At 44.7% G+C, this 27,736-nt stretch overlaps 2 protein-coding genes across 2 annotated transcripts in view; both read right to left on the bottom strand.

Annotated features, from left to right (window-relative positions):
• Positions 1-27,736, bottom strand: part of LOC140211989 (small ribosomal subunit protein eS17) — a 61,864-nt gene that overhangs the window by 25,484 nt on the left and 8,644 nt on the right. The gene's annotated exons all lie outside the window — the stretch shown is intronic.
• LOC140211798 (uncharacterized protein CFAP97D2) lies at positions 87-27,012 on the bottom strand. The gene is made up of 5 exons (XM_072281945.1): positions 26,885-27,012; positions 20,175-20,255; positions 9,896-10,014; positions 6,431-6,614; positions 87-1,323 (listed from the first exon to the last, which is right to left on the bottom strand). The coding sequence occupies exons 1-5, from the start codon at positions 26,975-26,977 to the stop codon at positions 1,261-1,263; spliced, it is 540 nt and encodes a 179-aa protein (XP_072138046.1). The 5' UTR covers positions 26,978-27,012; the 3' UTR covers positions 87-1,260.

The following is a 27,736-nucleotide window of genomic DNA, read 5'->3' as shown; positions in this document are numbered from 1 at the left end:
GCTAACCTGTTGCATTTATATCCTTACGATCAGAGTACTGTGTTACTTATTTCTTTAATAAAACTTTATTAGCTCCTAGTAATCCAGACTCCAACGAGTGGTCCATTTCTGCTGGTTTGGCAACCCAGTTACGGGGTACGTAACGGGTAGAATCTGGAAGGAGGATATAATGTAGGATTAGTGTAAATGGGTGCTTGATGGTAAATGTAGACTTCTTGGGACGTAAGGGACTGTTTTTGTGCCGTATTATCATGTCTCAACTCTAAGACTCCAAAATCTGACAGTTAGAGGAATGCAAGGTTGCTGGAGAATTGGAGGCCACTGGTTGCTATAGAGATGGAGATGCTGGAAATCCTGAGCAACACACACACAAAGCTGGAGGAACTCCTCAAGTCGGGCAGCATCTATGGAGGGGAAATAAACAGCCAAATACAGTCCGATAGCCATAACTTTATTCATGTCATGGGCACAAGGAGGATTTTATAAAAAGTTTTAAAACTCAAGCTCATTGTGGACCTGGAACCTTAGTAAATCTGCAATCAAGGAATAGTGTTTCATAACCTTGGTCGGTTATGGTCAGTCAGCTGCAAGGGCTGAGAGGCATTTCAAATTGTTCCTGCTTTTGATTGAAGTGGCAAAGGTAACAGCCAATAATATCATGTAATTGGAAAATTAGCCACCCATGGAGATACCAATAATAATGTCAATCAAACAAAAGTAGCTTAATTGAAACGTAATTAGTATTGTCACGGCTTGTTGTTAACAGGTATGTGTTCTGTTGATCATAAGCCAGGAAAGACCAGCAATACTGATGAGCTTTGCATGATTTTACTCAGGGTCTCCGAGCTGTGGAAAATATTGTGGAAGGGAGACTAGTAGAGGACAGAGATTCTGGTGACTCCGATGTACAATATCATCTCATTCAACCATCTTTCTCCGTGCAAAAACAGGCAATAAATCCTTTAGAGAATGTTAAAACCAGGGGCGTTACAAACCCGATTCCCATCTGCTTTTGACCTGACTATTGACTGGCTGATCCACGTGAATCTGCTTCTGGATAGAAGCTCCTTTAACATAACTTGGAAAGGAAGTGGAAGGAGGAAATGTATCTGTAGGATGTCAATTAGAAAACACGTCAGGATATCCACGGAAAGTCCGGGGGATAGATTTGGACACGCAATCGATGTGAGAAGGGGGCGGAGCCTGAAGCCCTACTTTTATTGGTTGCCATGCCGCTGACGTCACCTGGTCCTTGCCAGTTTATTCGAACCGGGCAGTTTCGCTATTCTTGGTGACTCCCAGGTGCAGTTTCTTCCCAGTTTTCTGCAGAAAATAGAAAATATTTATCCTTAAACTGCAAATTGCCTTTGCGACTTCAATCTATGGCAAGTAGTTAGAGTTTACTACTGTGATAATTCATGTATGGGTACAGGCTCCAGCTGGGGCATGAACACGTTCCACTTTTACAGACGTCTTAAGTTGATTTTATCAGTAAGCAGGAAAATACACAACAATCATTCAGTGTGATAACCACATCCTCACAGTGCTGTAATACAAATAAAAAGCGGTAGGAAAACAACTTACCAAATGTGAAGAGAGGAAATTATCTCCACCATTTGTACATACATCAGACTTCTGAATTTAATCAGTTTTACGTAGGGGTGTCCATAACACGGGGACAGCCTGTGTGTCTGCGTTGTTACAGAAACATTGAACAGCACAATACAGGAGGTGACCCGGTGAAGGATAATGATAAAACAGTTGGTTGTATTCCTGAGTCTTCCCCCATAGCTCTCCAATCGAGTATTTACATCCTGAGTTGTGATTCAGAAAGTGGTATGATCATTATAAATTGTTTCTAATAATTCAATACATCCTTTTAATTGCCTCTTGCTAAATGCCACATATTGCTCTATTTCCCACTGTTGGAAGGAACATATCTTCTTTAAAATGTCTTAGTGCCACATGGTTATAGTTGCCCTTGTTTGGAAGGGATGTTGATGATGCGAAGGCAGATCGATCTCTGATAAGCAGCCGGTAAAAGACTATTTGGGTGGGCATGAGTGAAGAGCTGGTGTTACAAAGAGAACATCTGTGATCTTTTCAAATGGCAGAGCAGGTACCAGGAGAAAAATGAACTAGTGCCCTTTGTTGAATCACCAACACAAGAAAATCTGCAGATGCTGGAAATCCAAACAACACAAATAAAACTGCTGGAGGAACTCAGCAGGCCAGGCAGCATCTATGGAAAAGAGTAAACAGTTGCTGTTTCAGGCCGAGACCTTTCATCAGGACACCAGAAAGCACGTCAGGATACTTATGGTAGGTCCCAACGATGGGTCTCGGCCCAAAACGTCAACTGTTTACTCTTTTCCATAGATGCTGCCTGGCCTGCTGAGCTCCTCCTGCATTTAGTGAGTGTTTCTACCGACCTTAATTATTAGGTTTGCCCTCCTTCATGCTTCTGAGGCCTGAGCTACCTTCAGCAGCCACTGCAAGGCACTGGGGAAAAAAACACCAACAACGTCTCTGCAAAAGCCTCCAGATTCACTGGAAGGATACTTAGTGAGATTAAACTTGGAGTTCTGGTCACGGTGCCAGAGAAGGATGTGATTAAAGTAGAAAGTGTGCGGTAAGGGCTCAAGAGGATGTTGACGGGACTGGAGGACTTGTGTTATCAGGCGAGACTGCAGGAGCCGGGATTGTTTCTCCTGGAGCAAAGGAGGCTGAGGGGTGACGTTAAGGAGGTTTATATAATAATGAAGGGCATAAAGATAATCACAGTCTTTATCTGGAATTGGAATTGGTTTATAATTTTCATATGTACTGGGGTACAGTGAAAAAGTTATTTTGCATGACATCCACCCACATCATTTCACCATGACATTGCACTGAGGGAAAACAAAAATGACGAATAAAATGTGTAAGCTACAGAGATAGTACAGTGCAGGCAGACAACGAGGTGCAGGGCCATAACCAGCTAGATTGAGAGAGGTTAAGAGTTCATTTTAACATACTAGGTAACCTAAAGCAAGAGGTCAAATGTTAAAAGTGAGGGGGATGAGATTTTGAGGGACATTTTTTTGTGTACAGAGGGAGGTGGGGAGAGAGAATGAGCTCCCAGCGGAAGTGAGAGAGGTGGGTATAATTACGACATTTAATTGGAAAGGTTTGGAAGGATTCGGGTCAAACCCATGTAAATATGATTGCCACGGACGAGTTGAGCTGAGGGTCATTTCTGTGCTTAATAACCCAATGAATCTATGAGCTGGTCAATGATGAGCAAACAAATGCTCTCTCTCAGGTTAACATACCCAGCAACGAGGCCCTAGTTACGCTCATTCACCCGTAGTCAATAGACTGTGTTGTTCTGATGAAACATTTTCGTCCTCAATTTCTCTACTCACAGATGATGCCTGACCTGCAGAGCAGTTCCAACATAAACCCAGCATCTTCTGTATTTTTGATTACATTTCGGCTGTGTTGTTTTCTCTGCCTGTCACTGGGCTCTCAGTTCTGACACGCTTGTCCCGAGCTCTGCCAGGGAAAGAAGTCACCAGACGAGCAGAGGATGAGGCTGGAAACTCTTAATGGAAACGCCGCTCACTCCCAGCGGTGACTCCTGGATAATTCGGGCCCATGACCACTTGAGGTGGAGAAGGAGCCGGGGGAAATGGTACCGAGAAGCCGGTGGCCATGTTTACACAGTGTCCCTATGTAAGCACCAGTCTGCCACCAGTTTTCTTATCTGTGGAAGAGTTTGCTGTTCACACATCAGCCACTCTGGGCCCACAGAACGGGACTGGACGGTTGTTAACTTTGATGCCAAGTGCCTGCTTAAGGATCAACTGTCTGGGTCAGTAGCCAGCAATACTGCCATTCCTATATATTATTAGATTTGTTTCTTTATTGTAGAAGGAACTGCTTTAAGTGTAACCTCGGAGGAGCCTGGCACCATCTGGTAAATGGCTACCAACAAGTGGAAGTTCCATGTGCCTGCTGGACAGCAATATAAATATTAACAGGCTGGTTAATGGGTTGTGTCATTCAACAACAGCGTCCAGGCAGGGTATAATGTCCAAGTGGTCCTTTTGCTCTGTGATCCACTGATTGCAGCTGTTTTCCCAGTGTGGGCCCCTCACTGTGTGCAGTCCTCAAGGTATAACAATGCAGGAGGCCATTTGGCCCATCGGGACCATGCCAGCCCTCAGGGAGAAATCCCATTCCCCCTCTGCTTATTTCCCTGCACCCCTTCAACTTATCTTTTCTCTCCCACACATGCCAACAATTCCCTGTTTATTATTGTTAGAAGGTAATTTATTTTATTTATTTATTTAGAGATCCAGTACATTAACTGGCCTTTCTGGTTGTTGAGCCTGCACAGCCCAATTACACCCATGTGACCAATTAGCCTACAAACTCGTACATCTTTGGAATACGCAATGGGGAAACTGGAGCTCCTGGAGGAAGCCCAGAGGTCACAGAGAGAACGTACGACTCCTTACTGACAGTGGCAGAATTGAACCCAGGTCACTGGTGTAACAGTGTTACACTGACCGCTATGCTGCCCCAGTTTACACCGATCAATTAATCTATGGGAGGTGAGGGGAACCTGATCTGGTGGTATCCCACACGGCCGTGATTAGAAAACATGCAAATTCACACAGAACTGCATACAAGGTCATGATCTGTGTCCCTGGAGCTGAGAGGTAGCAGCACTAACTGTTGTACAGCCCGATCTCTGGGAAGAATCAGTACCTCTTCTGTACTCCTACTAACTCGATACTTGAATGCATCTCTTCCCCTCAGCCCCAGCTACTGTAGGATTTTCTCTCTTTCATTCAGTCATGTACTTATTTGTTTGTTTGTTTGTTTGTTTACTTAAAGATAAAGGCCCTTCTGGCCCAATGAGTTGCATCGCCCAGCAACCCACCTATCTTACACCAATTAACCAATCAACCGGTCTGTCTTTGGACTGTGGGAGGAAACCGGAGCACCTGGTGGAAACCCACGCGGTCACGGGGAGAATGTACAAACTCCTTACAGACAGCTCTGGAATCAAGCTCCGAACACCGGAATGCCCCAAGCTGTAATAGCATCACATTAATCTCTGTCTACCATGGGGCACTTTGCACTGTGGCAGACATAAATCGTTAACAAAAGAGGGATAAATCTCAGACGATGGCTGGGGGGGGGGAACAAATCCTCTTCTCAATAGTGTGGAAGAACTGAAATCTCTCTTTTAATTATGATTGGGGTTAACTCGTAACACTCAATCATAATAATGTCATTGAATTATATAAAATGCCGGGACAGCATCCCCAGATTGATGCTGATAAGCCACTTGGAGGCGAGCACAGAATTTGGGGCACAGCTAGAGGGGCCATTGCCTCTCAATGCTGGAGGAACTCAGCGGGTTGGACAGCATCTACTGTAAATCTAAGGTGAGAGGGGAGTATGCTCAAAGGAGATGTGTGGGCAAGTGTTTTTACACTGAGAGTAGTGGGTGTCTGAAACGCACTGCCCGTGGCAGTCTCTCTCTACTGCCCGTTACGCCACTGGCATTTCGGGCAGCAATGATGGTCCTCCATCTCTGGAGGGCTTCAAGGCTTCCTTCATCATGTCAGAAGCTTGGTTTTCACGATTGTCAGTCATGCAAGTTCTGGGTGGAGACTCAGGAATACCGTCGTACTCAGATATAGAAGTGCTGTTTCTGTAATAGTTTTGTTTTACCAGTCAGGGTTGTTGGTCCTGAGCTGAACCCCAAAACCTGGAGGACCGGTGGACCACTCATAGTCCGGCCTCTACCCTTTGACCTGCTTGGCGAATAACATACGCTCATCCAGATTACAATTTCCTGCTGCTGAGTTGTCATTAGTTAAGCCAAATTTTGGTGAGTAATCAGCATGTCTTTATTTGGTATTCATTAATTTAATAAGGCAACTGTTACTGTGGTGTGATTGTAAAGAGCCAAAGCATAATGCCCTGACTCCAACCAGCATAGCTTTCTGGGTCACTGAGACACACAAGCCTCCATACCACAACAAGGTTGTGGTCCTCTTAGAGGGTCAGGGGTTGTAGTGAGGGCAAGTACGACAGTGATGTTTAAGGGGCGCTTACATTGGCACACAAATGTGTGCGGTGAATGGAGGAATATGGACCTGTGCAGGCTGAAGGGATTAGTTTAGTTAGACATTTAAGTACTGGTTTGGCACAACACAGTGGGCTGAAGACCTGTTCCTGTGGTGTACTGTTCTATGTTGTTCGTATGATTTAGCCCAGCTCCACAAGCCTCTTCCCACCGTACTTCATCCAGTACATCAGCATAGCTTCAAAGTCTTTTCATTTCGTGTGCTTGTTGAGCATTCCCTCAGAGCCATAAATCACACTTAATTTAACCATACCACACCTAACCCAGTCTGCATCTTACCTGCTCAGTCTTCGTCCCACGCGGGTACCGGGCAATATTATTTTGCACCCTCTTCACTCTCTCCCATTCCTCCTTCAGCTTGCTCTGCTTGTACTCCGACTCGCAGTGCGCGATGCGCTGTAGAAGGGCTTGGTTCTCGTGCGTTATCTGCGCGAACCTCCTGTGGCGCTCCTCCGCATTAAGACTGGGTGGAAGGCAGCAAGGAAGTTTCAGTTGAGGGAAGAGGAACTATACAAAAAGGCAGCAACTTTCAGGGTGTTCTACAGTGTCTAACCCAGGCTGGTGAACTTGCTGGCACATGGAGAGTGTAACCACTTATGTATTATACAGTGCAGAATAGGCCCTTCTGGTCCTTCCACTCATTTAATCTGAGCCTAATAATTGGGACAACTTACAATGAACAATTAACAACCAGTACACCTTTGGACAGAAACCAGAACAGCCAGAGGCAACACGCGATCACTGGGAAAACGTGCCGGGAATTGAACCTGGATTGCCTGTACTGTAAAGCGTTGTGCTAACCAGTACGCTACCGTCCCGCCCCAAGTTCCCTCCCGGCCGCACAGCATCATGAAGTCAAAACGTATCATTAATCCTAAAACACTACTGAGTCGAAAATCAAGAATTCCCTGCTCAGTAGCAAATGGATCGCCACAGTTTAGAAAGAATCTCGCCAATCCTTTCATAAGGCTAACTGGGAATCTAGATTAGTTTGGGACCCTCACATTAGCAGGGGTTACCATCCTGGGGTGCTCAGTTAATGCTAAAGCTCCATGAAATAAAAAAGGTTGGGAACCCCTGTATTAGAAAATTATTAAGAATTAGTTGGGTATTTTTCATTGCGTGCGGTAACTAACACATGAGCTAATTCTTTTTAAGAAGAAGAATATCTTTATTGTCATTGTTGTTTGGGCAATGAAACACAGTTTAGCAGCTCAACGTTTTGCAGCATGACAAAGGATATATACATAAAATAAACTCTAAAACCTCAGGAGTGCAGTCCAAAATTAATAATATATGGATGGGGGGCGGGTAGGACTATTGAACACCTGCCATTCCTGGAAGTGGATGCATTTAGCTGCTGCCGTCTTAGGAGGGGGGCAGGAGAAGGGAAGGGGGGGTTCTAAATTCTAAAGGCAAGCAGGAATTTTATCACAGAATCATTCAGCAATGGGATATTTGCTCTCCTGGCTCCCTGGAAGAGCTGCCATACACAGCTAACCATCAAGCACCCATTTACACCGATTCTACTCAAACTAACTTTATTCTCCCTTCATTCCCATCAATTCTACCTCTGATCTACACCCAAGCTACAAAATTTGGGATGTGATAGGAAACTGGAACCCCCAGAGGTAACCCATGTGTCAAACTGATGTGTGACCCACACTGGCTGTAGCTGAGATCTAGAGCAAACATAGAACGGTACAGCACAGGGCAGGCCATTCGGCCCACAATGCTGTGCCAAAGCAGCTAAAAGGCAAAACAAAAACACTCAAACACTAATCCTTCCTGCCTACACCATGTCCATATCCCCCCCATCTTCCTTAAATCCATGTGCCTATCCAAACGTCCCTTAAAAGCCCCTAACTTACTTGCCTCTACCACCATACCAGGCAGTGCATTCCAGGCACCCACCACTCTCTGAGTAAAAACCTTACCCCGCTCACATCCACCCTGAACCTACCCCCCTCACCTTCAATGCAGGCCCTTTGGTATCAGACCCCAGGAAACAGATACTCTCTGTCCACTCTCTCTATGCTTCTCATAATTTTGTAAACCTCGATCAGATCTCCTGTCAGCCTCGGGCACTCCAGAGAAAACTACCTAAGCTCATCCAGCCTCTTGTGATAGCGCGTGCCCTCTAAACCAGGCAGCATCCTGGTAAACATCTTCTGCACCCCTCTCTCAATATCCTTCCTATAGTGGAGCGGTCAGAACTGTATGCAATACGCCAGGTGTGGCCTAACCAGAGTTTTATAAAGTTATTACATAACCTAGTGAACCCGGTGCCCCTGGATCACTAAACTGTATGCAATACTCCAAGTGTGGCCTAACCAGAGTTTTATAAAGTTATTACATAACCTGGTGAACCCAGTGCACCTGGGTCTCTAGAGCTGTGAAGCACAATTTGACCCATCCCCCCCTTCTCCTTCTACACAGTCCCACAAAACCTTTAGATACAGTCCCATAAAACCCTTAGATAGTGATTTTAATTTCCTTCTGAAAGTTGCTATTGAACCTTCCACCCTCTATACAAGTATACTGTAAGTGGTCTTTAATGAGATTAAGAAATACATTTACATATACTGTAATAGATATTTATGAAAGCTTTCTATCTTGAAAATATCTTGAAGTTTAGATGCCTCCCAACTAGCATTACCAATATAAGTTATCTGGTTGATATCACATTATCGTTTGTGGGATCCAGCTGCGGGCAAATTCATGCATTACAACTGAAATTCCACTGATAAAATGTCATGGCACATCTACATGAGGCACTGTTGCAGGAAAGCAGCATCCACCATCAGGGACCCCCACCACCCAGGCCATGCTCTCTTCTCGCTGTGGCTATCAGGAAGAAGGTACAGGGTCCTCAGGACCCACGCCACCATGTTCAGGAACAGTTATTACCCTCGACCATCAGGCTCTTGAATCAGAGAGGAGAACTTCACTCAACTTTACTCGTCCTATCACTGACCTGTTCCCACTACCTGGGGACTCACCTTCAAGAAGACCTCATCTCACTTTCTCAATATTTATTGCTTATTTATTTGTTGTTGTTATTTCTCTCTTGTTGTATTTGGACAGTGTGTTGTCTTTTGCACACTGGTGTGTTCTTTCATTCATTCCATCATGGTCATTGGATTCATTGAGTATGCCCGCAAGAACATGAATCTCAGGTTTGTATATGGTGACATATATGTACTTTGAACTTTATGGGGCATTTTGAGGTGAATCAAAGCATGCATATAAATAGAAGCACATTTTATAAATTGGACATAAAGGGTTGTTTACTGAACACAAGCCGTAGAGTCATGGAGTAATGCAGCACAGAAACAAGCCCTTCAGCCCACCTAGTCCATGCTAACCATCAAGAACCCTCTATGATAGCCACGTTTACCTGTACATGGTCATAGCCGTGTGTTCCTGAGTGAATCCACTGCTTAAGTTGATACTTCTAGATGCTGTGAGAGTCTCGGTGTCCAGACAGTGCATTTCAGATTCCAACCATCCTCCCTGTAAACTAATTTTTCCTTGTATTCCCTAAATTTTCCTCCTTACCTTAAACCAATTCCCTCTGGTTATAGATAACTTTGATGGGACATGTGTACTATTGTCTATCCTGTCTGTGCTCCTCATAATTTTGTAGACCGCTCAGCTTTCAGTCTGCTGGCTGAAACTTGCAGATTTCTTTCATGAGAACCCAACCATTAAGCCCTAAGTGCCCATCCCCAACATCTGCACCTTTTAGCTACGTAGTTATTCCAGTTCTCCACTGTCCCATTGGATCTCATGATATCAGCTAACTTGGAGGAAAGGATCTGATTGTCTCTTGTTATGGCAGCCAAGCGTTCTTCCTGTAACTGAACAAAGAACAGTCAGCCATTAGTTACCATTAATGTGTCTCATCCCAGAGTAGTTACAGTACTGACAGAGGTCAATCAGCCTCCTGAGTTCATGGAAGGACTCTGTTTGAGAAATCCAGTCAGTCCCACTCCTCATAATGCTAAATGTTTTCTTTTTTCTTTTTAGATGCCATGTTGAACCTGCTCCACTACTTCCCTTCTGCTGTAGAGACAGATTTCAAACCCAACCATCCTCTAAATCAAAGAAGCTTTCCTCCTTGTCACTTCAGGTTATTTGGCCAATCTGTGTCCCTTAGTTCTTAGCCTGTTTTCCAATGGGAACAGTCTCGCACAAAGTCACACAGAGATGCAGATTGGAAGCAAGCCCTTCAGCCTGCCTGCGCTGATCGTTACTCACCCATTTAGACTAATTGTACACTCATCCCACTTTATTTTCCCCAGATTCTTATCAACTCCTTCCAGATTTTACCACTCACCCACACACTAGGGGAAAGTTACACCACCAATTAACCTTCCAAGCTGAGTGTGTTTAGGATGTGGAAGGAAACAAAAGCAACAGGGAGAACGTGTAAACCGCACCCAGACTGAGCTCGGAACCTTGATCTTGTGAGGCAGTGGCTCTGCCAACCGTACCGCTTTACAGTCCAACTGTCTGGCAATCTATTCTGTCTACAGCCTTCAGGGTTTTAAATACTGCTTTCAGAGATCTCCATGCAGCCTCCACTGTTGAAAGAGCAGAATTAGATTGTCCAAACTATCTACAGAACTGAAGTCCCTGAAATAACTTCAGTAAATCTCATCCGCATCCTGTCAAAAGCCTTTTCACCTTTCCTAAAACACGGTGAGCAGAATTCAACACGGCCCTCCAGCTGTGCTCAGATCATGCTTTCTAAAGGTTCTTCCTTGTACCCCAAACTATAAAGCCTAGAAATTCTTCCCTTTCTATTCCATGAGCCTCAGTCTTGATAAGCTTATTAGAACAAAAGCACATTAGAAATAGGAGCAGGAGTAGGCCATCTGGCCTGTCGAGCCTGCTCCACCATTCAACAAGATCATGGCTGATCTGACCATGGACTCGTCTCCACCTACCTGCCTCTTCCCCATAACCCTTAATTCCCCTACTATGCAAAAATCTATCCAACCCTGTTTTAAATATATTTACTGAAGTAGCCTCTACTACTTCATTGGGCAGAGAATTCCACACATTCATCGCTCTCTGGGAAAAGCAGACCCTCCTCATCTCCATTCTACATCTACTCCCCCGAATCCTGAGGCTATGTCCCCTAGTTCTAGCCTCGCCTACAAGTGGAAACAACTTTCCTGCCTCTATCTTATCTATGCCTTTCATAATTTTATATGTTTCTATTAGATCTCCTCTCATCCCTCTGAATTCTGGCAAGTACAGTCCCAGGCGACTCAATCTCTCCTCATAGTCGTGGAACGTGTAGAGCAGGACAAGACACAGAAGGCGTCCTGGTCATCCACTGCACCTAGTCCCATCTCCAGCCGTCTAGACTCTGTCTTGCCACTGGATCCAGATGGGAATTGGGAAGAGAGAGTGAGGCTGACGCTGCGCAACTCCCCCTCACTTAAATCCAAATCATGCGCCAGTCTCGACACCATCATAATGGTGTCAAGGTCCTCATCGACGTCAACGATGGACGAACAACCAACCAAACTCATAGTCTAACCCCCTCATCTCTTGAATCAACCTGGTGAGCCTCCTCTGCACTGCCTCCAAAGCCACTATATCATTTTATATTATGTGTAATTTTATCAAATGTCTGCTTTAAGTCTACATATACTATATCAACCACACTTCTCTTATTAATCCTCTCTGTTCCTTGATCAAAAAACTCTATCAACTTTGATATGTCAGTTTAGATTAATAAATCTATGAAGGCTTCCACTAAACAATCACATTCAAGTGATGAAATCTCAGGCTAATTGTTACTAAGTCAGAGTCACAGAACACAAGTGTTACGCCATGCCCCATAACCTTTTATGGAAAGGGACTCGGTTTTGCACTGGTACTATCTCTTAGCTTCTCTGATAGCTTTACAGAGGTCGTATCTTGATTTATTATGAAGGTCAGGGTCAGCTGATTTGAATGCTGCAGACCTAGAGTTCAGAAGAGAGCGGATCTCCCGGTTCATCCATGGCTTCTGGTTGGCAAAACCCAGATTGTCCTCTTTGGTACACAACTCACAACACCCTTGTTGATAAAGCCCATGAGGGTAGTGACAAACTTACTCATCTTCTTTGCTATCTCTCTATGGTAGTGAAGCTACGAACAGGCAACCATTGTGAAGAGTGACTATGAGTTTCCAACGGGCGAAGTTAACTCCATTGAAGTGTATTTTTGCTGTTTACAGTCCAGACGATGCCCAAATCAAACTTAGTCTTATCCCATGCTACAGTGAAATAGGACAGTTTAAATTCCCCACTTGCCCATATGACGAGAATACATATAGATTAAGATGTTAGCTGGCCTGGGCTGGCACCAGTGGGATCAGCAGTTGGTCTGCCACCTGTCTTCAGGAGAAGAGAGAGATAAGGAAAACAATGGAGCAGCATTTGGAGATGTTAATGAAGGGACGGGAGAGAGTAACGGAAGGAGAGCTGTCAAGAACGGCTCCCCCTTTGAACCCTGAACTGTTTGAAGCGATGGACAGGCGATACCCCAGCAGGGGGATAAAAAGGGACAGGTTCGCTAAGGCAGGACACACACGACACCCGAGGTAACGAGACCCTGGAAGCGGTGCGTCTCCCACAAGTCGGTGGGAAGTACCGGGCCATAGACGCACAGGGTGGAAAGGCACGATCGATGGGAACCTGGTGTGTGTCCGCCCTTGCCTGGGTGCCGGGTTCACCGCAGAGAAACGATCGTATCTGGAAACGGAGGGGTCACGGTCGGTGACCTCAGATGACATCACAAAGGGCTCGCCCGAAAGCTGACTGCGAAGAATATCGAAGGTCTGTGTGGAAGCCGTTTGAATATTCATTCGTTTTGCTCTCTCTCTCCTTGCCCACACTGTCCATCTCCCACGGCAGCGATTACTGCGAACTGAACTGAACTAAATTGAACTGAACTTTGCGTCACTTTGAAACTGCTCATTTACCCCCTAGACAAAGATAGAGCTTGATTGATCCTGTTATCTTAATTCTGTGTACATGTGTGTTTATCATTGCTGAACTGTTGCATTTATTATCCTTTTGATTAGAGTACTGTGTTGCTTGTTTCTTTAATAAAACTTTCTTAGTTCTACTAATCCAGACTCCAACTGAGTGATCCATTTCTGCTGGTTTGGCAACCCAGTTACGGGGTACGTAACATAAGTGGGGGCTCATCCGGGATTTCGAACGCTAAATTTGGGATGGAGTAAATTGATTGGGTCAAATTTCCCGAAAGAAAGAAAAGATAAACAGCAGAAATGGAGGCTGAGGAATTTATAAAGGCGCCGACCTTGGAGGCATTAGAGGATGCCATGAAATCGGAATTGGTAGCTGTGGCCAAACGGTTGAATCTTGCTAAGGGGAAGTCGACAATGAGGACAGAGGAGATACACAGAGCTATCGTAGAGCACTATGTATCTAAAGGTGTGTTTCCCCAAGGCGAGCTGGAGGTAGTGTCTATTGAAAAACCTGCTGGAGACGCGGTACAGGTGCAGCTTGAAAAACTGAAACTCAAGCACGAGTTCCGGGCACGGCAGTTGGAGCGAGAAGAGAAGGAGAGAGAGTTAGAAAGGCAAGAGAAACAGTTAGAAAGGCAGGAGAGAGAGTTAGAAAGGCAGGAGAGAGAGAAAGAGAGAGACAGTTGGAGCGAGAGGAGAAACAGAGGGAAAGGGAATTCGAGCTGGAGAAGTTAAGGATAAGGGCAGAGCAGGGGCCCGTGCCGAACCAAGGTGGAGGGTTCCAGGCGACCCAGGAGGTTAGGCTGGTTCCCCCATTTGATGATACCGACGTGGATCGGTACTTTCTCCATTTCGAAAAAGTTGCTACAAGTCAGGACTGGCTGAGGGATAAGTGGGCTGTTTTGCTTCGGAGTGTACTGAAAGGGAAAGCCCAAGAAGCTTACTCAGCTTTGTCCGCGGAAGATGCCCAGAGGTATGAGGTGGTGAAAGAGGCCATCCTCAGGATTTATGAGTTGGTCCCGGAGGCATACTGGCAGAGGTTCCGGGATGCGAGGAAGCAGTGGGACCGCACGTATTTAGAGTTTGCCTGTGAGATGCAGACATATTGTGAGTGTTGGTGCGCCTCGAAGTGGGTAGAGGGAGATTATGACAGACTGCTACAGCTGATCTTGATTGAGCAGTTTAAAGGTTGTGTCCCTGAGGGTATGAGACCCTACCTAGATGAGAAAGAGGCAGCCACGTTAGCCGCAACTGCTAAGTTAGCGGATGAGTATGCGTTGACGCATAAAATGAAGTTTGCCCCGAGTAAAGGCTACCAGAAGGGTAGTCAGGACGGCGGGGAGAGTCCGCCGGAAAAGTCAGAAAGTAAGCCGGGGACTAGTGAGAAGGATAAGGTAGACCGGGAGCAGTCTGGTAGGAAGTCTCCTGGGGTCGTCTGTTATAATTGTGGGAAAGTCGGACACTTTGCTTCCAGGTGCTTTGCCCTAAAGAAGGAGACGGGAAAAGGAAAAACAGCGATTTTGACTGGCTGTATCGAGCTGGTAAACGAACCGCTAGGGAAGGACAGGTCTGCCAAAGTTCAGGAAGGGCGCGAGAGGTTTATCTCGGCCGGATTGGTGTCAGTGAAGGAGGGGTTAAAACCAGTTCCAGTGCGGATCTGGAGAGACACGGGAGCGTGTCAGTCACTAATACTGAAGAGTGTATTAGAGTTTAGCTCAGAGACCCAGACTGGGGAGGTCAAGGTGAAAGGTATTGGGGAAGGGACAGAGGCAGTCCCTTTGCACCAGATACACTTACAAAGCAACCTGATCTCTGGACTAGTCACGATCGGGGTGAGGTCCGAATTACCAATGAAAGGCGTGGAAGTCTTGCTCGGTAATGACCTCGCCGGGGGAATTGTGTTCCCAGCAGTGAGATTCACAGGTCAGCCTGCCAGCAGTGCGGCCCCGCCCATGGACTCACAGGTTCATCATGGAACCGCGGTAGTACATTTAGCTGAGACGTTTCTGCCAGCCTTGTACGAGACGGGGGTAGAAAGTGAAAAGAAGGAGTGTAGTGAAACAAGACGTAGTGAGGGAGCTGAGACAGACTTAGCATTAGCCAGGAAGGAATTTGTGCAGGCGCAGGAGCGAGACGAGGGGCTGATGGTTTTGGAGGAGGAAGTGCTAAGGAAGAAAGGGAGACCAAGTACCGTACCCGCAGATGAGGAATGGGGGGTGGTGCAAAAGAGTTATGGGGATGAGATTTTTAACCTGGCCCACAAGGTGGACATTTTGCGGTGCTGGAGGAAACAGTTGGTGGAATCATGAAAGAGGTTTGCCGGCCGCACCGGAGGAAGGATGTTATTGATTATGGCCGACGCGAACTGAGACGGTCACAGGCTTTTGATATGCTAACAAACCTAGTCGGTGTTAGCGCGGAAATCAATGAAGCTAGGGTCCCCCTGATAAGAGAAAAAAAAATATTTTGAAAAGATGAGTATGGTATCGACCAGATGGGAGAAGGCTATTGTTTTGGCCAGCTCTGCTGATAAGGTCTCTCCCTTAATCCCCGAACAAAGCGACTCTTTAGGAGAAGTAATTAAACAACTCGCACACGTGTGTTTGATTGTCCTGAGGCGATGCAAGGAATTGGGACGTTGGGTGGTGTCTGTTATACTAGGTCAGCCTAGGGAGCACCAACCCTATAGAATGAGTAATTCAGTGACTAAAGGGCTGACAAACACAGAGGTGTGTATTGGCGATGTAATACGGCTGTCTGAATCCAGCTTGATAGTGAACCTTGAAAAAAATGAGTTCGGCCACACGAAGGTCACTTACCTGGGAATTGTGGTGACACAGGGGCAGCTGGCAGCGATGCAAGCTACAGTGCAGGCTATCACTGACCTCCCAACCCCGACAGACAAGAGGGCCGTCAGAGGGCTCTTGGAGATGGTGGGGTACTGTAGGAAGTTTTGCAATAACTCTGTGGTTACTACCCCTCCCCCTCCTACTAAGCCCTTGCGAGAGAAAACTAAGTCGGAATGGGACGACCCTTGTTATTGTGGTCCAGGACGAAACCCAATGAGAGGTTACATTGATCGCAATTCATCAGTGTTTTTGGCCACTATGAAGTTTGCTAAGTTGGAGCCCGGTCTAAGGGATTATTAATAACACATATAAAAGGAACAGAAAATGTGATGGCTGACTGTCTGTCAGGTATTGACAACTTCAAATTCACTGTATTAGCCAAATAGCTGGTAAAGATGTGTATTTGTGTGTACCAAATAGTGTATTCATGTTTGTAATGCTTACCCCGGTAAAAACCCTTAAAGGGGGGAAGTGTGACGAGAATACACATAGATTAAGATGTTAGCTGTCCTGTGCTGGCACCAGTGGGATCAGCAGTTGGTCTGCCGCCTGTCTTCAGGAGAGAGAGAGATAAGGAAAACAATGGAGCAGCATTTGGAGATGTTAATGAAGGAACGGGAGAGAGTAACGGAAGGAGAGCTGTCAAGACCGGCTCCCCCTTTGAACCCTGAACTGTTTGAAGTGATGGACAGGCGATACTCCAGCAGGGGGATAAAAAGGGACAGGTTCGCTAAGGCAGGACGCACACGACACCCGAGGTAACGAGACCCTGGAAGCGGTGCGTCTCCCACAAGTCGGTGGGAAGTGATGGAAGACCAGTTGCGGGACTAGGCCATAGACGCACAGGGTGGAAAGGCACGATCGGCAGGAACTTGGTGTGTGTCCACCCTTGCCTGGGTGCCGGGTTCACCGCAGAGAAACGATCGTATCTGGAAACGGAGGGGGTCACGGTCGGTGACCTCAGATGACATCACAAAGGACTCACACGAAAGCTGACTGCGAAGGTCTGTGTGGAAGCTGTTTGAATATTCATTCGTTTTGCTCTCTCTCTCCTTCCCCCCACACTGTCCATCTCCCACGACAGCGATTACTGCAAACTGAACTGAACTAAATTGAACTGAACTTTGCGTCACTTTGAAACTGGTCATTTACCCCTAGACAACGATAGAGCTTGATTGATCCTGTTATCTTAATTCTGTGTACATGTGTGTTTATCATTGCTGAACTGTTGCATTCATTATCCTTTTGATTAGAGTACTGTGTTGCTTGTTTCTTTAATAAAACTTTCTTAGTTCTAGTAATCCAGACTCCAACTGAGTGATCCATTTCTGCTGGTTTGGCAACCCAGTTACAGGGTACGTAACACCCACTCTGCGAACCATCCCATCACCTACAGTTCGGCTGTGTTGTAAGACGTTTTAATATTGTAAAGAATTAGAATCAGGTTTATTATCACTGGCATGTGACGTGAAATTTGTTAATTTAGCAGCAGCGGTTCAATGCAATTCCTAATCTAGCAGAGAAATAAATAAAATAAATAAGTATATCAATTACAGTATTCGTATATTGTATAAATTTAAAAAACATGCGAAAACAGAAATACTGTATATTTTAAAAAAGTGAGATAGTGTCCAAGGGTTCAATGTCAATTTAGGAATAGGATGGCAGAGGGAAAGAAGTTGTTCCTGAATCACTGAGTGTTTGCCTTCGGGTTTCTGTACCTCCTTCCTGATGGTAACAGTGAAAAAAGGGCTTGCCCTGGGTACTTAAAAATGGACGCTGCCTTTCCAAGACTCCGGTCCCTGAAGGTGTCCTGGGTACTTTGTAGGCTAGTACCCAAGATGGAGCCGACTAAATTTACAACCCTCTGCAGCTTCTTTCAGTCCTGTGCAGTAGCCCCTCCATACCAGACAGTGATGCAGCCTGTCAGAATGCTCTCCACGGTACATGTATAGAAGTTTTTGAGTGTATTGGTTGATATGCCAAATCACTTCAAACTCCTAATGAAGTATAGCCACTCTCTTGCCTTCTTTATAACTACATCAATATGTTGGAACCAGGTTAGATCCTCAGAGATCTTGACACCCAGGAACTTGAAGCTGCTCACTCTCTCCACTTCTGATCCCTCTATGAGGATTGGTATGTGTTCCTTCATCTTACCCTTCCGGAAGTCCACAATCAGCTCTTTTGTCTTACTGATGTTGAGTGCCAGGTTGTTGCTGTGGCACCATTCCACTAGTTGGCATATCTCACTCCTGTACACCACCACCTGAGATTCTACCCACAATAGTCGTATCGTCAGCAAATTTATAGATGATATTTGAGCTGTGCCTAGCCACACAGTCATGTGTATATAGAGAGTAGAGCAGAGGGCTAAGCACACACCCCTGAGGTGCGCCAATGTTGATTGCCAATGAGGAGGATATGTTATCAATCCGCACAGATTGTGGTCTTCGGTTAGGAAGTTGAGGATCCAGTTACAGAGGGAAGTACAGAGAATCCTGTGATATTCAGAAAATCATGAAACAAAGCATATTTCCATAAAAGGGAGATATTAATCCAGTTGATCAAAAGGTTTGTCAAAGATTCATAAGGATTTAAATTATGAGAATAAGAGGGTTTAGAAAGGGAATTCCAGAGCTTCGTGCATGTAGTTGGACAGTGGACCCCCACAATTATGGAGTAAAGAACATTTCAGAGTTGGAGGAGTCTGTGATCTCAGGGTTTGTAATGCTGGAGGAGATAAGAAGGGGTAAATGTGTGAATAATCTGAAAATTATGATGAGAATTTTATAACTGAGGTGTTCGGAGAGATTGGAATTTTAATTCCAGGACTGTGTAGGGACAGTTAATTTAAATGATCCCGACAATAGAACTTTAAAATAAACCATGGTCTTTCTACCAATGTGCACTACCCCCTTAAACATAGCCTTACAAAAGTTGTACCATCTGCTGCCTGAAACATTTGACATTGTACTAAATACAGGGCAGTGTTGGAGATGGGTTTGGCACGTGATGAAGAGAAAGGCTAACTCCAACATTGAGACAGCACCTCATTGGACCCCTGAAGGCCGGAGGAAAAATGAGAGGCCCAAGACAAACGGACGCCATACCACAGAGGCAGAAATGAGAACCCTGAACTATACCTGGGGCACATTAGAGAAGATGGTCAAAGAGAGTCAGAGACGGAAGACCTTTGTTGCTGCCCCAAATACAGGGCGCAGTAACAGAACAATCAGGCTACTGGATTAGTAACACAAAGAATATGAGCTCAAATCCACAATGGCATGTTGCAAATCTGAATTACATTCACAGACTCATGGAAGCAGGCTCTTTGGCCCATCATGTCAATGCTAACCCACATCACCTATCTAAATCAAGTTTATTGTCATGTGCACAACTATGATGAGGTACATGTACAAAGAAAAACTTGATTGCGGCAGCATCAAAGCATCACAGGGATACAATACATCACCACACAATAGTTCCATTTACCCACATTTGGTACAAAGGTACAAAGCATCCTGGTGATTCGAGTACTTGTCAAGATGCTTCTTAAACAAAAAGAATAAAGTACTGTCAAACTCAAAGGACCTCAATGCTGTCACTAAATTCCAAATGGTTCATAGAATCCTTTTAGGAAATGGAACCTCAGCTCTACTTTGGGTTTAGATCTGTCTCCAGTCCCTCATCAACAATATTGATTAGTAACCAACCTCCCTAGGGTCTGATTTAATCACCTAGTCACTTTAAGGGTGGAAGTGGAGATATGTCTCTACCAGAGGAGGTGAAAGGTGCTCCTTCCCTCCGCTAGCCTGCTGGTCACCCTTGGGCAAGGTGTGGCCCTGCTTAGCCCCCTGATCTGGGTGGTGTGAAGCCACGGGAGCAGGTGGTGGATGGTCGTATGAGCAGCTGGTGCACATCACAAGTCCTGGTTATGCGACACCAGGCAGACAGTTTCTGAAGAGTATCAATGACGGCTGGGGTCACCCGTCCTGTAAAGTCACTGCCCAGAAGGTGGCAATGGCAAACCACTTCTGTAGAAAAACTTGCCAAGAACGATCATGGTCATGGAAAGAACCAACGAGTCATATTAGCTTTTCAGACAGGGCAATAAACAACAATGATAAACACAACTGGAAAAGGTTTCTTAATAAAGATGGCAGTATTATACCTGTAGTTTCTTTAACTTGACTTGAATATGTGCAGGAGTCCAAGGCCCTTTCGTATCTACAACAGCAGTGGCATTTTCCACCTGTGAAACAGTTATGATATGGTGTCAGGCACTTCATGTAAAGGAAAGATTTGTCACCAGTATCGGTGCAGATAAAGTTCATGTGGTTGAACTTGTTGACTGGAAGATTACAACTACCTTATTCCAGAAACAGCGTTTTTGATTCTTTACTGTCCTGTAACATCAGAGACCTGCTATCTCCCTGAACATATTACTTAAAAAGTTGCCTTCAATAACTCCAAAGGACTGAAGTTGGGTAAATACTGAAAGGCTGTACAATACGACCTGTGTGCTGAGTGTCGGCCCCTGGACTGAGGGGGAGGGGCAAGGCGAAACACCTTTATTCAGAAATCTGTGGGAGGAGCCACAGGGGCAGTCAGCAGAGGGGCGTGTCCAGACAGGTAACCCAGTTACAACATGTACCGTATATGGTTTACCACAAAAGTTGTAAAGGGCAAGGTTAGCATGAGAGGCAGCAGGGGGCAACAGCAAGGGAAAATCCAGCAGATTTTACCCTTCTATTATTGGATTTTCGAGCTGTCATGTCTGATGTCACTGCCTGTGGATAGATAGATACTTTACTGATCCCAAAGGAAATTACAGTGTCAAACAAGTAAAAAATCCAGTATTCTGGCATCTGCTCACTCACTCGTCCAGTAGGAGAATTGGGGTTTCAAGTGAACGGGGGACATGCAGATGGTGCTGGGATCAGAGTCTCGATGGTGGGATGGGTGGGCTGCCACAGTCAGGGACAGGAATGTGGGTGGGTTTGCATCGGTAATCGGGGTCCCAGGTGGTGCATGTTCTCCACTCCACTTAAAATCACTCTCCCTGTTGAATGCACGACATTACTGCGTAACATGTAAAAAAGTGAAATAAAAGTGTTTGGATATTACATCCAATTGTCCAGAAAATCTGCTGGTCCAGCACCCTAAAACTCCAAGAGGTAGGACTATTGGAGTTCTATGTACTAGCTTAAATGAGATTTTCAAGATCTATATTAATGTGAATTGCCTACACTATGATTAATGTTCAGGCCTTATTCTTGGCTTGTTTCTGCTGTGTACATCCCTGATTGAGGATACGTTACCCTTCTTTGTGAATTAGAGAAAGTACATTGTGTTCTTGAACAGTCACATCTACAGAAACCAGGACAGGACAGTCTGCTAACAATTATATGTATCTGTCTCCCACAGACACCGCCCACTTCTTAGGCGGTGCCTTAGGGTTGGGGACGACTTGCTTTGGAAGATGATATATTAACATGGCTGAAAGCAACTTAGATTTCTTATGAGTAAGAACATGGTGTGAGTTACTTTCTTCTGGATGTGCTGCACCAGCCCACTCCTCTGACTGTATATGAACTCCTCGAAAGTGGAGGGGCTGTTTTGCACACTATCTCCTACGTGAGTTTGATACTTACTTCTGGTTATACCACTGGCAACTAGGGCAGCAATAAAAGCCCTCCAGCTCTGTCTGTCCATACCATTGCAGACAGACATAGAAGGATTCTTCATTCCTGTTTCTGTAACAATATTTTTTGACCAGTCAGGGTTGTTACTCCTGAGCTGAACCCCTGAACCTGGAAGATCAGTGGACCACTCTTGGTCTGGCCTCTACCCTTTGACCTGTTTGTCATGGGTGACCCTACCATGAACCAAAGCTCAAGGCCTTGACTCTAGCCAATATAGCTCTCCAAGTCATTGAGGCAGACCCTACAACATGATTGTGGTCCTCTTGAAGGACATGAGTTTGATGGAACACAAGAAAATGGGTGTAGGTATGGCAACCAACTATTTAATAAAATCATGGTTAATCTCCTACAGATTTCAACTCTTCTTCCATGACAGTTCTCCAAAGCATTCAATCCCTCCAACTTTCAAAAAATTGTCTACCTCCACTTACAACAATTCATCTTCCACAGCCCCTGCTTACCTATGATGCTGCTACAAGTAAGGTTTTCATTGCAATTGGCGGGAGGAGAAGATAGCAGCGTGCCATGTGCGCGCTGCTCTCTGGTGAAATGATACCATATCCGTTAAATAGGGGCCTTAGACGGTTCTGATTTGATGGAGACAGACGTGAAAGCACAGAGGAACATCTGGAGAAATTTCTGAAACGCAGGTTCGCTGCTGTTGTTACTGCGCGATCGAGAATCTTCCAGAGGGAAGGCCCCAAAATCCTCGGGTTTGCCTGCTGCTGGCGACCGAGATTGAGGTCGAATCAATCGGATAGAGATGGTACTCGGTACTCAGTGTCAGAGGGCTGAACGGAGGCTCGAAGTTTTCAGACGACTCAGAGTCGGACTGTGGTCGGGCATGGCAGGGAGAGTTTTCTTCCTTCTCCTGTCTGTGTGAGATGTGGAACTTTCGAGAAACTTTGAACTCTTTTACCGTGCCCTGGCCTGTTCTTCATCAAGTTATGGTATTGTTGCACTGTGTAACTATATGTTATAATTATGTGGTTTTGTTAGTTTTTTTCAGTCTTGGTCTGTCCTGTGTTTTGTGATATCACACCGGAGGAATATTGTATCATTTCTTAATGCATGCATTACTAAATGACAATAAAAGAGGACTGCGTGTCTTCATAATCTAATCTAATCTAATTTCTGTGTACATTAATTGTGTGTGACTATAAACTTGACTTCAACTTCAAATTCCAAGCTCTGCAAAAAGAAATTTCTCTGTACCCCCCTTTTAAGTGTCTGGGCCTTATTTTGTCATTAAATTGTCTTTTTCAAGACTCCATTGTAAACATCTTAACATCTACAGTGTCAGGACCCCTCAGGACCTTGTATGTTTAAATAAAGTTAACCCTCACTCTTCTAAACTCCAAAGATCACAGACACCGACTGTTTAACTTCTCTTATTAGGACAAGGCCCTAATCAGTAGCAGGAAAGTCAAAGGCTCTTGCACTCACAGAGTGAAACACACGTATGCTTTCATCCAGATACACCTTCTTCTATGGATGCACTTTGGGTCTTCTTTGTGTGAATGTATTTCTATTCGAGAATACAAATCTATTCAAATAAGTCCTTACATTTTCTCTAACTGTAGTTTGGTTACCTTTCCATCAGGATGCATCTCCTTGTCTGTTTGAGGAGGCACTAATGTCTTTTTATCTGTGTTTACCTGAATTTTCCTGATTGCACAAACAATCTGTGTTTAATTTACTATCAATCTTACACAGTAATTTTACATGGGGCACATTTTCATAAAGATTTTAGGAGCAGAGGGATCTGGGGGTGCATGTCCACAGATCCCTGAAAGTTGCCTCACAGGTGGATAGGGTAGTTAAGAAAGTTTATGGGGTGTTAGCTTTCATAAGTCGAGGGATGGGGTTTAAGAGTCGCGATGTAATGATGCAGCTGTATAAAACTCTGGTTAGGCCACACTTGGAGTACTGTGTCCAGTTCTGATCGCCTCACTATAGGAAAGATGTGGAAGCATTGGAAAGAGTACAGAGGAGACTTACCAGGATGCTGCCTGGTTTAGAGAGTATGCATTATGATCAGAGATTAAGGGAGCTAGGGCTTTACTCTTTGGAGAGGAGGAGGATGAGAGGAGACATGATAGAGGTGTACAAGATAATAAGAGGAATAGATAGAGTGGATAGCCAGCACCTCTTCCCCAGGGCACTACTGCTCAATACAAGAGGACATGGCTTTAAGGTAGGGGGTGGGAAGTTCAAGGGGGATATTAGAGGAAGGTTTTTTACTCAGAGAGTGGTTGGTGCGTGGAATGCATTGCCTGAGTCAGTGGTGGAGGCAGATACACTCGTGAAATTTAAGAGACTACTAGACAGGTATATGGAGGAATTTAAGGTGGGGCTTATATGGGAGGCAGGGTTTGAGGGTTGGCACAACATTGTGGGCCAAAGGGCCTGTACTGTGCTGTACTATTCTATGTTCTATTTGGAGAACATAGAAAGGACAAAATACAGGTGAACATCAAGCAACATTAACGGGAATTTACAAGGCATCGTTAATATAATAAAATATTCAGAATCAAAATCAGGCTTAATATCGCCGACATGTCGTGAAATTTGTTGTTTTGTGGCAGCAGTACAGTACAATATAAAAAACTACACATTACAGTAAGAAATATATATTAAAATTAAATTAAACAAGTAGTATTTAAACAAAAGAGAGCATAAATAGTGAGCCCATCACAAAGAAGTGAAAATCTGCAGATGCTGGAAATCTAAGCAACTCACACAAATGGTGAAGGAACTCAGCAGCCCAGGCAGCATCTATGAAAAAAGTACAGTCAACGTTTTGGGCCGAGACCCTTCAGCTTCTCGAACTTCTGGTAATGCCACCTCCCCCCCACCCCCCCACAATTTCCCTCTCTCATCTTATCTCTTTGTCTACCCATCGTCTCCCTCTGGTGCTCCTCCCCCTTTTCTTTCTTCCATGGCCTTCTGTCCTCTTCTTTCAGACTCCCCCTTCTCCAGCCTGTATCTCTTTCACCAATCAACTTCCCAGCTCTTTTCTTCATCCCTCCCCCTCCCAGTTTCACCGATCACCTTGTGTTTCCCCATCCCCACCTTTTAAATCTACTCATCTCTTTCTCTTCAGTCCAGCCAACGGATCTCGGGCCTGAAACATCACCTGTACTCTTTTCCATAGATGCTGCCTGACCTGCTGAGTTCCTCCAGCATTTTGTGTGTGTTGCAAGTGTTCAAGGGTTGGTTCACTGTACGTTCAGAAACCTGACGGCGGAGGGGAAGAAGCTGTTCCTAAAATGTTGAGTGTGTGTCTTCAGGCTCCTCGACCTCCTCTCTAATGGCAGTAATGGGAAGAGGGCATGCCTGGGTGGTGGGGGTCCGTAACGATGATACAGAGGTGGCTCTCAGCAGTATTTCAAGCAATTGAGACTGACACATGTAAGGAGATATATGGTTGGGTCATTCTTAAAATGCATCTTAACAGTAGCAAGGCAGAGAGGTTTAGTGGTGCTATTTCCATTACACTGGGTCTTGGCAGCCATAGTAGCAGGAACCAGGGCTAGAGGGATGTTAGGAAATGGGGCAGAGAAGTACAATGATGATACACTTCAATTACATGGGAAGATTGGTGATTATTGTCACTACAGCAGAGAGGGTTTTGACAGGGGTGCTTAAGGCCATGATTGATTTGATAGAGATGTGGAGAAACTGTTTCTAGTGCTGGAAGTGTCGGTATCACAGAACACTGTGTATAAGGTGACTGGCAGGTGAGGCAGGGCGGACATGAATGAACAATTATCACTACACAGCGAGCAGTTGTACAGTAAAAATCCGATAATCTAGCACCTGCAGCACTTTGGTGCTGGAGGACTAGCAGATTTATGGGGCTGCTGTTGGTTACTTCTGTTAATACCCAAACTCATTTGTTTCATTTCTTTTATATATGTTACATAGTACAGACATGTCCCTCAACACCATGTTCAAGAACAGTTACTCAGCTTCAAACATTCAATTCTTGAACTAACCAGCACAAGAATTTAGCAACACTATGACCGCTTGATCACTTTGCCCTAAAATGGACTTTTTTGTTCTAATTGAGTTCTTTCTTGCAAAGATTGTATTTAATTTATGTTTTACTTGTGAGAGCTGCCTGTATGTGCCTGTGATGCATCTGTACGTACATGTACTTGTGTACGTGACAATAAACTCGACTTTGACTTTACAGGGGGATCCCTGGTTAACAGAAGACCTGAAGTACAGAAATTCAGCTTTATGCAAATTCTGCCGTAAATGTTTTAAACAACCTCTTCAGGTAGCAAAAAAAAATGTTTTCTGGTGTTCACTAACAACTGGATACACTGCATATTCCATTAGTTTAATTATGGGTAGCAGTAGGATGACTATTTAATGAAGAAGAAGAATTATAGCAAGTATATGTAGAGTGAATTGATGTGGGCTGCTGTAGACGATCAACGTTTCTTACAGGGAAATTGGCTGATGGCCATTTCTCAAGAATTAAAGCCTTGCATGTCTGCAAAGACCAAGTATTTCAGGCTGCGTACTGTATACATTCTCTGAGAATAAACTGAACCATTTGAACCTGGAGACCACCTGTAATGTAATAACTTTTCTAAACACAAGCTCCCTTGCTGGATGCCTGGCTTACACTCTGGACTAATAAATGAGCCAGATTCCGAACCATCAAAGTTCCTGAACAAATGACTGCAGGATAAATAGAGTTTTAGTGTAATCTACAATGTGTAGGTCGAAAGTCTAATAGAGACTAATTCAATATCAACACTCTAGAGAGAATTCTTGAATGGAAAATGTCAGGCTGTGAAGATCGTCGTATGGGACTAATCGGATTGATGTATCATAGGGCTAGCACGGCAACAGTAGGCCAAATGGTCTCTCCTGCGCTGTGACATTTGTGACTTAAATGTGAATTTCATCTCGGGAGGAATTCAACATTAAGTAACGGGGCAGGATTATGAGCAGTAAATGAGTCATAGTGTGCTAAGGAGGAGGAGGAAGAAACGATGAATGTAACACAAGAGACGAGTTGAATAGAGTCATTAATAAATTAACTTGTATCAATAATATTTTAAATGAACCCAGTAACAAAATAAAACAGATATTTTAAGCAAAACATATTTTAAGAAGCCATTTACGCATTCTGCCGCCTTTCACATCATCTAACCTTTGTTCTATGCTTTTGATAATTGTCCTTGTCCCATTTCAGCTGCAGATACTTATTGCTGGTCGGCACAATGGGTTGATAAGCTCGGTGCATTTCACTGTCCAGGCAGGCGAACACGATCCTGCAGAGCTGGACTACCAAGCGCTTCAGAACATGCTGGCCAATGAGGCAGAGCATTGCAGCACACTGAGCTGGTCCTTCTGGGTCCTAGTGCCCAGTGCTGCCTACTCCGATGTGATAAATCCAGGTACAGGCAACTTCGGAGCGTAGTATTGAGGGAAGAGTACCAATTCACAGCCTTTCCTTTTGATTCACTGGCAACAAGGCAATGACCAAAGATTTCCACGAAGCATATGTGTCCACACCTCACCTGTCAATACAATATGCAATATACTTTTATTCCTGTCAAACTTCAGATCAAAGATCCATCCTAATTCCAACATCTATTTGACATGTTAATCCTTCGTCAGGTGGGTATGGAATTTCTGGGCTTAGGGTCTGTTTGAGCAGAAAGATCTAAATAAGATGCTGTTCAGAACAAAGGGAATGGTACATTGTCAGATTTTAAACTTGGAGTTCCCAATCTTTTTTTTATGCCATGGTCCTCTACAATTAACCGAAGGGTCTGTGGACCCCAGGATGGGAACCCTTGCTTTAAACTAAGACTCTAGGGTGTATATGAAGATTCCACGGCAGCCTTAAATAGGGCAGTGTACTGATGCTTTGTGCTAATGGGGCAGTGTACTGAAGCTTTGTGCCAATGGTGCTGTGTACTGATGCTTCACACATTCCTCTTGTTAAAAAAAAGGACAAACAGCCCATCAAGTCTATGCCAGCTCTCAGAGCAAACAC

This window comes from Mobula birostris, chromosome 18, assembly GCF_030028105.1.
Source record: "Mobula birostris isolate sMobBir1 chromosome 18, sMobBir1.hap1, whole genome shotgun sequence".
Lineage (NCBI taxonomy): Eukaryota > Metazoa > Chordata > Chondrichthyes > Myliobatiformes > Myliobatidae > Mobula > Mobula birostris.
Note: the sequence above shows the minus strand (reverse complement) of the source record. Positions and strands in the feature narration are given on the sequence as shown.